Here is a 10,520-nt window from a genome sequence, read left to right as displayed (position 1 = left end):
ATTTTAGAAAAATGTCATATCAGTTTAAATTTCTAGCATCTGAGATAAGATCTACAAACATGGACAAACCTTGTGGGGTTTGAATTTCTAGCATGAGGTTCTAAGACAGTTATTTTCTTTCACATATTAATCTGATGCAACCATTTGGACTTTTGTATAGCTGAAGACAAGAACAATTTTATTCCAAGGAAGATTCAAATGCATGATTGCAAGTGGGAGATACGTGGAAGATGGAGACCTATTACCATATCATCTATGTAAAAAGTTTTATATGCTCAACTAAATCACGATCGACCATGTATGTAATTTTTGAAATGGTTATGATTAGTGTTGTTAATTCAGACGAAATTCAAACGGATACTTTGATGTGTAGCAAAAATAATATTAATTAAACTAAAGTGATCAAACAAACAAAAACAATAAAACAAGATAAAAGAAAAGAAGAAGAAGAACACGATGATGTTTGTTCATGTAGTTCAGTCTAAATTTGACCTATGTTTGGAGGAGAGAAATCTCTCCAATTCACTATCAAAGAGTTATTAACAAAGAATATAAGGGTTACAAGAAATTAGTCACTTTTTTTTTAATTCTATGTTATGTATAAACTCTTTTTTATTGCCGATATATTCTTTTGTTCCAGACTTGGTATATTCTTTAGTCAATTGAATATGTTGAATTGTTGTTCATATTGAAATGAATCAAAATTAATAAGGAGTTGGTCAATGATGCTCGAACATGTACTTTTTTTGAGCATTTCCATCTTCCTGAAGATTTACTTGCCTCCAATTACCCTTGATTTTTGAGGTACTCCTACAAGTAATACCATAATTTCTTCAACCCATGGAGTGCGCCTCTCCATCCTCTTGAAGAATTCCTTGCTCTACGTTAGAGCATGACACACACAAGGTCTCCATAGTCGTGTCGTTCAAGTGCCACCATCGATTGTTTCCTCATAGTCGTACTAGTGGAAGACTTCACCTAAAATTGAGTTTTATCCACCTCTACTTCCAAATGCACACATCAATTATGTCTTTCACGTTGTAACCTCCACCTATAAGGTTGGTCATAAGTGTTCTTATATACGCCTTTCCAAACTGACATTGAGTATTCTTAACACCGCCTATCCAGACTGATGTTTACTGTTTAACTTCTCTCTAGACAAACACTCCTTCTACATGAACGTCAACTTGCAAATGTAGTTGTTTCCAGGGTGATATACTCGACCTTCTTCATGCTTCTAACATGACACGTCTAGAATACCTGTATGCTCAAAGTCCTCTAAGGCAATCTCAAATTGTGCGGAATCATCGTTGTCCCCTATCTCAAGATGATCCTTCTTGAAGTGACCGGTCTTGTTATACTTGAAGTATTTGTACTTCGATTTTTCATCATCCTTTGAGTTTCCCCGATTTTCCTCTACTCCCACCTCTTTCTCTTGAGAGATTCAATCATTCACTACTATCATCAAACTTCCATTCCTTGGACTTTCTTAACTCCTTGGTTCTCAACGTTATTTGAATTTTCTCTAAGGAAACAATGCTTTCTTCACCATAAAACTTGGTATATATATCCTTGAAGTGTTTAAAAGATATAGGTAATGCACACAGTAAGAGTAGAGTTTTGTCTCGATCCTCAAATTTCACTTCAATGTTCACTAAATCATGAAGGATTTTGTTTAACTTTGTCAATTGTTTCGTGAAAGACTTTGAGTCCACTATCCTAAATGAGCATGTATTGTTTAAGGAATTAACTATGAACGAACGACTTGTTCATATACAATGAATCCTACCTTGACCACATTGTCGTCGCGGTTGTCTCCTTCAATACTTATCTAAAAACTTTATCCATGAGGCACAAGACAATGCCATTCATTTCCTTGTCCACCATCTCGGTCGTGTCTTCTTGTGACATGGATGCTAACTCAGCTTCACCCTTTAGTTCCTCAGCGCACTTTTGTTGAATGAAGGCCACTTGTATCTTCACCTTTCACAACCTAAAATCTTTGTCTCCGCTGAATTTCTTGATATCATACTTGGTACCCATGGTTCTCGCTTAATGATTTGTTTCGATTATCCCATGGTGGAAGTCAATTGTTGTGAATTTGAATAAAACTCACAACAATACTTTGATGTGTATAGCAATATTAATAGCAACCAAATCAAAGTGATCAAACAATCACAAACAATAAAACAAGATGAAGGATAAGAAGAAAAAAAGATGTTTATTTCATTCGGTTCGGCCCAAATTTGACCTACGTCTAGAGGAGAGAGAGATCTCTCTAATTCTATCAAAGAGTTATTTATAAAGAGATACAAGAGTTACAAGAAATTAGCCTTAAACAAGTTCTTAAAGAACAAACCATATTTTTTTATCATTTTTCCCTAATCTCTTCTTGGGCAAATGATTTATGTATCTGAGGTGTTTCGATTGTTTCTCAACCCTAAAGTATACCCCAAAAGTAGTGTGATTAGAATAAACATTTTTTTTTAGGGAAAGAATAAACATTTATAATTATTTGATGATTATTATCGGTCGACAATGGGAAAAAAAAAAAAAAAAAACCTTACACCCGAAATGTATATAAACAAAATTCTTCTAATAATTAATAAATTAACTAATTTTGTGGGGTGGTTAGTTTGATCCTAATCAAAAGTGGCACAAGAGTCTACTTAGTGCACGCATGAATTGGACAGAGTTTGACAGGTTCTGCTTTAATTGATGTATTTGCACAACAATTCCAAAATATATGATTCCAAAATTTTCCAATTAAATCATTTCAAACTGTTCAAGATTGTAACGTAGTAGAAGAAATATAAAGCCAAGAATAAAATGGCGTGGATCCGGGTCCCATAAGCAGTTTAGATGGTAAAATAGTTGAAGGGACATTCGATATGCAATAATGTTCGAACCAGTAATTTGTTAATTTTCAACACCTAATGTAGATGAGTTATTTCGTACTAAACTCTTTAGAAGAAGAAAAATGGTGTCGTAGACCTAGTGGCAGAGGCGGATCCACCATAAAGCATGGTGTGGCTATAGCCACACCAGTTTTTAGAAAATAGAAATTTCTTCTTTAACTATGGAATTTTTGGTCGCTAACGTATGAAAATCGGTCGTTAATACGTTTAGCGACCAAATTAGTGGCAGCTAAATTGGTCGCTAAAGAATAAAATACTATAAATCAGGTGCTAATATGTTCAGCGACTAAATAATGACCAATATTTCAGTCGTTAAAGCATAAATCAGTCGTTATTTTGATCGCTGTTTGTTTAGCCATATTAAAAATGTATTCCTAGATACCTCCTGTCCGATGGCATAAAAGAAGCCTTCCCTTTATACCTGTGATTATACTTTCTTACATAGCATATAATTTCTAATTTTCTAGTTATGGTAGAATAGAATGGATCCAAGACCCTAAAAAAGATTGGATCCATAATTATAATGTTTGAGGGTAGGGTTAATTACCATGTGACCTGAGAGTCTAAGACTTAAAATATATAAATAAATTCTACAACTCCAAGCTCATATATATAGTCATTTTCAGTCCACTATAGATTCAGCATTCACATGATCCATGTGGTATTCTCAGAAATACTTAATAGTAAAACAAAAAAAAAAAAAATCTAATCACCTTGCCCAAAAAATTGCAAGGAAATTACAAAAACAATATTCAGGAACCATTTGAATATTCCCTCACCTTGAATAACTCTCTATTGGAAAATAGAATAATGTATAGGATTTCCTATACTTCCTTTGAGCCCTCCCTTGTACTGCTCATGATTCTAAAAGCTCTAAACCGAAGATCAACCATGTAACCATACATGCAAGAACATTGAAAGACAAAATCTGCATAAGAAGAGAGATTGAAGTATTAGATAATAGATACATTAAATTAAAAACTACTACAAAAATTGGAATACCAATAATCTAATAGCCAAGCATAAATAAAAAATAATAATTCATATACACAGTTAATGAAACTTTTTTACACCTGCATCAAATCACATCTCGGAGATGTTTTAAGAATAACATAACAATGTGACATCATTCGTTTAAAAAATGTGCACACCGTCGCTACATAAAAATTAATCTGAAAAGGTAAATAGAATTTTGCTTACATTAGATTTGGATGGCACAACCATTTGTGGTAGATAACCCTGTAATCCAATGTTATAAACTGGTCTACCATCAGGATAATAAAGTCCATAGTTTCTTTCTGAAGCAGGACCAGGTTTTAAATCTTCATTAAAAAGTGCAAAAACATATACATCAATTGGAACCAATGGATTTCCAGGAGTTCCATGTCTTTCCTCAATTCTTCTAAGCAAATTTCCATTGTACAATTTTGCATTTTGTGGTGTAGCACCAATTTCATCGGCGTCGCCATTTGAAGGCCAACCTGTCTCAGAAACCTTAACTTCAACATTGGTATACCCTATCACTTTGATTGCAGCATAAACAGCATCAATTTGAGCATACAACATGTTATCATAATGTAAATTTGTGTTTGGATCAACCAAACCTTCATTTGGTTGAAATAATGCATAGTTTAAAGATACCTCATTAGGGTTATCTTTATATGCAAAAAAAGGGTAAGCATTAATATGAAAAGATGATTTGATTTCATCAAGAAATTCAACAATTGGTTGAATATATTGAATCAAATCTGACCTAAAAGAACCGGACGAAGGAGGGTAAGAATTATCCAAAATGTTAAAAGAATGAGCTGTTGTAACAGTAATTACTTGGTCTAATCCAAGCTTAACAAGAGAATTATGAACATTTTGCATTGAAGGTAGAAGATTCAAAATTAATTGAGTATCATTGCTATTGAATACTTCATTTCCAACAGTTATGCAATTTATTTTGGTTTGTGAAAGGTAAGGTAGAACATGATGTTGAATCCAATTTTGAGCTTTAGAAGGGTTTGTCATATTTTGTAGATGTTCATTTCCAATTCCTATAACAAATTCAACATTTGATTTGGAGAAAGCAAGTAGAACATTTGGATCAGCATCATAGAGTTTGATTCTTGTCACATTCATTGATCTTATAAGAACTGCAACTCTTGAATGAGATGGTAGATTGGTTGCTATTTGTCCATAGTTTATTCCAAAACTTAGGCCATTGATTTGCATAAATGAATCTGAAATCATATATTTAGAAATATTAGAATAGACAAAAAAAATATCATAATACAAAATGCTTAGTAGAGAGAAGATAAATGTTAAGGAACCTGATATGGTGAGAAGAAAGAAAAGAAGTGATTTGAAGAAGGAAAAGGTTGTCATTATTATTGAATCTGATCTTTGATTATAATAGGAAACAATATCTAGGCACAGAAAGTGAGGTGATGCAAAGTTGGATTAATAATGTGTGAGTGTGGTATCATGGACTTTGATGTATTTATATTAAATATACTTTAATGAGGAGGAAGAGGAGGGGCAGACCAACCATGTTTTCAAGACTAGAGTTTGACAATTTGCTCGATGATTTTGATTACAAATTTGTTGTAGTACTTTTTTATAACATAATAATACAACTCAAAATTTCAGAAAAGAAAAAAAAAAATGCCGACTTCTTATAAAACCATGTTACCCAAACCAAACTAGTTTGGATTTGATTCTGAACACTCTACAGTGATCTATATTGTGTGGGGGATATATTTTCCTATAAATTGTGATGTAGAAAGGGTACACTTAAAGAATTATACTCCATCAGTCCTTATATCTAAGTACCCATTTGACTTTATTTTTGTCCTTAAATGTAAACCTCTTTTCAAATTACTAGATGCATTTATTATTTTTTTTCCTAAACATACCCCTAATTAATATTACTTACTTGTCTTAATATGAAAAGTCAAATGTAATACACATACAAACAAATGACAATTTAGTAATATTAACACACAAAATAGGCACATTAATTGCACTAATAACTTTTCTTAAAAAATATGAAAAATACAAAAGGTGCTTAGATATAGGGACGGAGGGAGTATATTTTATGAATATCATTTTAAGTAAAATTGTCATTGGATTCTTAAATGTGACCAGATGTACGATATAATCTTTAAATATATTAAATTCCTAAAAAAAACATCCTTGGGTTTTTTGTTTTTCTTTTCCAAGTGAATGTGGTCCTCAAATTTGTATTTTGTTAATTAGTTTGGTTTTCAAAAACTACCCACTTTATTTTTCACGTCATTTATCTTTGAAGTCATTTTAACTTTGGCAATTTATATTTCGTAGTTGTTTATCTTTCGTTCTTCTTTAACTTAAAGTCTTGTTACTTTCAATTTCTTTAAATTCAATTGTCTTTTGCATTACAAACCTCTAATTTCATAGCAACATCAATCGTAAATCATTTCCAGTCAATTTTGACCATTAAATTTGAACTTTTTTTTTGAGATAAGGCAAGAGTGAAGATAACATCAAGGAGAACTAATTTGCAAGGTACTATTAGAGACATTTTCCCAAAACAACTCTAAAACTTGTGACTCTAGCTATTAACTTGTTAGAACTCCTGCAATCGCATTAATTAAACATTTATCTGTGTTTTGAATTTTGTTGATTTTCATTATATCAAATATATTCGTAAGCAGATTGGCACACACGGTGGGACAAGTTTAGAGAAACTTGTGTAATTTTAAATTATTTTTGAGAGTTATCATAAGTTTGAATGTCTTAAAAAAATGGAAGAAATCTTTCAATTGAACCTTCTAATAATTTCGGAACTATTAATAGCATGTCTAATTGCAATGCGCTGGAACTTCCAGCACCATGACTAGTATGTAAGCGATAATAGTTGTTGACGATCTAAATGTGACAATGTTGATACTCGTGGCGTTGGTTGTTTCATTACCACCTTTGTCTGACATATTGGATTCTTTCAACATTGACGAGAGCTCTGTTGTCAAAGCGGAAATGCAGCGCGGCGCGGCCAACCCAAAAATTGACGCGGCGCGGGATGCGGGAGCGTAGCGGGCGCTATTTCGGTGACGCGGACACAAATATATTTAATATTAAAATACTATATTGTTAAAAAAAATACTAAAATACCTTAAACATTACTCAAAATTCATGAAGTATTCCTAATTTGAAATAAAGGTCACAAGTCTTAAGCACCACATAAAACATACTTGCAAAAAATACTATAAAATTGAAGGAAACCAACACTTTAAGGCTCTAAAGCTTAAAGTAACAAAAGTGAAAAACAATAACAATTAACAAGTTCATCCTCCCAATTAACAAATTAACAATTAACAACTAACAAATTAACAAATTCTGAAATCAAGAGATGAATAGAGGAGAACAAATATGGGTTCTGCGATCAAATGATGATGAGATGAGAAGGGGAGAGATGGGTTCTGCGATCAAGAGATGATGAGATGAGAAGAGGAGATGGATTTTGTTTGTACGATGAAGTTGTTTTGTTTGCGGCTGTGTATATGGTTCTGATGGAGAAGAGTAATAATTAGGGTTTGAAAATTGCAAAAATGACTCTTAAAATGGTTTTAAGTGAAAAGTACTCCGCGTTGACCTTCTTTGGCCCGCATCGCGCCCGCTTTATACCCGCAATCGCGCCTGCTTCAGCCGCTTTCTCCAAATGCTCCGCGTTGGAGCGCTGCGTCGCGTTTTGCTTTTTATGGCCGCGATCGGCCGCTATTGACAACAGAGGTCGAGAGGCGGTTTCATACCGCTGTAGTTCCTGACCGACAACAATTAGGCTATGACACGGGAGATGGTGTGACACGAACATAACTGTCCTTATTCATGTCCAATAGTCGCCAACCGAATGTTAGGCCTACCCTTGGAATGCCGCCAAGTTTTCTTAACTCGTCAACCAGCATGCCATACGGCCAAAATCCATTTGGCACGAGTTACTTGGTCGCGGAATTTCAAAATGTACGACAAAATTTGGCGTAGATTCCTTTAGGATTGATACAAGATTCATTGGAGTGTGTTTGACGACAAGTGAAAGATAGCAACCATGAAATGGTGAACATGTTCACCCAACATATGGGGGAAGTTATCACATTGTTGAATGTGTTGTCCCAAAACCAACACAATGATGTCAAATTGCACCATGGCGAGAATGTTTATCACATGTCGCCTTTACGAATTGGAATGTGAATATATTGCATAGAAGCATACTGGATTTCCAACCCAATCAAAAAATAAAATGTTGCCTCGAAATATTGTAGTCAACCAAGTTGGCCACAATGTTAACCAAGTTGTAGAACACGCCCTAAATAGGTGTTGCTTCTATGCAAGGTACGCTAACCAGCCATTTTTCACATCCTCGGTTGAAAGGATCCTATAGATCAAATCTTACAAATATCATCCATTAAATTAAATACAAACTGATAGGACAAACCGCAAGTGCACGGTTCTACCGATGTAGTAATAAAAAGAGTATCGTTCCGACAAGGAGTTATGAATTCAATTAACTTTTAATAATGATCAGATTGAAAGTTTATAAGGTAGAAAATTGTATTTTTGTTTAATTAAAAGAAAATAACAATAATAAAATAAAAGAGCATTGGGATTATTGGTTCATCATAACAACGAATCCTTCACAAACAAACCCTTAAACTTATAACTTTACGTTAGTCCTAATTTCTAAAAACAAGTTTCTCTTTAGCGTATCAAAGCTTCTCTCGAAGTCAGTGAGTGTGTTCCTCCAACAACCACACCTATTCTCATGGGTGATTGCCTTTGGAACCCTTGAAGCTCTAAACTTTATATGTCTCAAGGTTTGCTAGACTATTCTCATGTTTCGCAATCCTTGTCTAAATTCACTTGTTCCAATATCAAAGCTCCGCGTTCGCTTTATGAATTGATATTTGAGATGATGAATTAACAATTATCAAACCCTCCGCGTTCGCTTCCACAGTTTGATAATGGTTAATTCATGTTAAAACGGTGAATTTAGATTAGAAATTAGGGTTACATAGAATTAGGGTTACATATGAATCTCAAGACAAGAAGAATCTACTCACTAACGTTCATTGTAGACATAGAGAAGAAGAAGAAGAAAAAGAAAAAGAAGAACATAAAATAAAATAACAATAAAGTAAAGGTGAACTTTTATTCCAAGAACAAAAGATAAATGTTAATGATAGATGGCTACTCTATTTATAGTCTTATTGTCGACTTAAAACCTAAGCAACTATACAGTAGAATGTTTCACAAGAAACCATGGGCTTTTTGGTCAAAACATGTAGCTTATTCTTGAAGCAAAAGCAGCAAAAGTGGCTTTGGAGGGTGGCACGGCCGTGCCAACTATTGGCACTGCCCGTGCCAAGTTTCTGACTTTGGGGGATTATATTTTTGTCTTCAATCTTCGTATTTTTCACCCGAATTAGCTCCTAATCCTCTTTCTTTTGCTCCAAGACTCAATCTATCAAATATTCATTCCTGAAATATAATAATATGTAATTGAAGTAAAATAGCTCAAAAAGGAAATAATATTAAAATAAAATAAACTTAAATCTAATTAAAACGACACTAAATATTATACTAAAACTAACTAATTATTGACTCATCACAAACTTGTAATAACCCTTTCACAAGTAAACCATAGATCAAAGATCACTTTTTATCCAAAAATTCATGATTCTTGCCCTTAAATATGTCATTTTAGCTGGAGAAGAAGAACCTTTAGGCAAGGTGGTGAATCAACATGAAGAATGTTTTGACAATCATCAACACCCACAAGATATTCATCCTCTGAAGTCTTTATGAAATTTCAACTTCCTTAGTGCAAGGCTTAGGAAATAAAGAATTCTGACGGCTTACATATTATCAGGGACGGATGCATGTTGGAGCTATATGGGACTATAGCTCCACATGCTTTTCCCTATTTTTTTAATTTTAATAGATAAAACACATATAGCACACACACACGGTAGTAACTGCAAGTGTGGAACGTGTTTTTTTAGCTATGAAAGTTGTGAAGAGTAACCTATGTAATAAAATGGGTAATCAGTGGCTAAGAGATGTTCTATTAACAATTAACAATGATGTCATTTTATCTCATTTTGAACAAATGGATAGGAGATGATTTTCGTTGTAATGTATTGTATCAAACAATAAGGTAATAATATTTGTCGATTAAAAAAAATAGTTTGTATTACTCCCTCCGTCCCAGATTAACTGAGCCAAAAGCTCATTTCACATGTATTAAGAAAAATGTATAAATGAAGGAGTATTTGTGTATTTTCCACTATCATAAATGTAAAGTGGAATATATTGAATTAGAATAATGAAAGTAGTATTAATTAGAGTTATAAAGGGAAAAAAGTAATTAATATTGTATTGAAAAATGAAATGGCTCAGTTATTTTGGGATACTTTTTTTTGCAAATGGTTCAATTATTATGGGACGGAGGGAGTATTATTTATTTGAAATTTTAGCTCCACATGTACCTAAAGTCTGGATCCGTCCCTGCATATTATGTGACGCCTATGTAAATTGTGAACATGCAAAGTCGAAATTAGATCAGTTAGCGCAGAAGAA

At 33.4% G+C, this 10,520-nt stretch overlaps 1 protein-coding gene across 1 annotated transcript; it reads right to left on the bottom strand.

Annotated features, from left to right (window-relative positions):
• Nucleotides 1-3,499: 3,499 nt before the first annotated feature.
• LOC146930045 (glucan endo-1,3-beta-glucosidase 14-like) lies at nt 3,500-5,378 on the bottom strand. The gene is made up of 3 exons (XM_085701709.1): nt 5,237-5,378; nt 4,119-5,146; nt 3,500-3,846 (listed from the first exon to the last, which is right to left on the bottom strand). The coding sequence occupies exons 1-3, from the start codon at nt 5,289-5,291 to the stop codon at nt 3,775-3,777; spliced, it is 1,155 nt and encodes a 384-aa protein (XP_085557835.1). The 5' UTR covers nt 5,292-5,378; the 3' UTR covers nt 3,500-3,774.
• Nucleotides 5,379-10,520: the final 5,142 nt, after the last annotated feature.

Source organism: Medicago sativa, chromosome 4, assembly GCF_051527215.1.
Source record: "Medicago sativa cultivar Bolivia chromosome 4, Bolivia_mono, whole genome shotgun sequence".
Taxonomy (NCBI): domain Eukaryota; kingdom Viridiplantae; phylum Streptophyta; class Magnoliopsida; order Fabales; family Fabaceae; genus Medicago; species Medicago sativa.
This window is presented reverse-complemented; position numbering and strand designations above follow the sequence as displayed.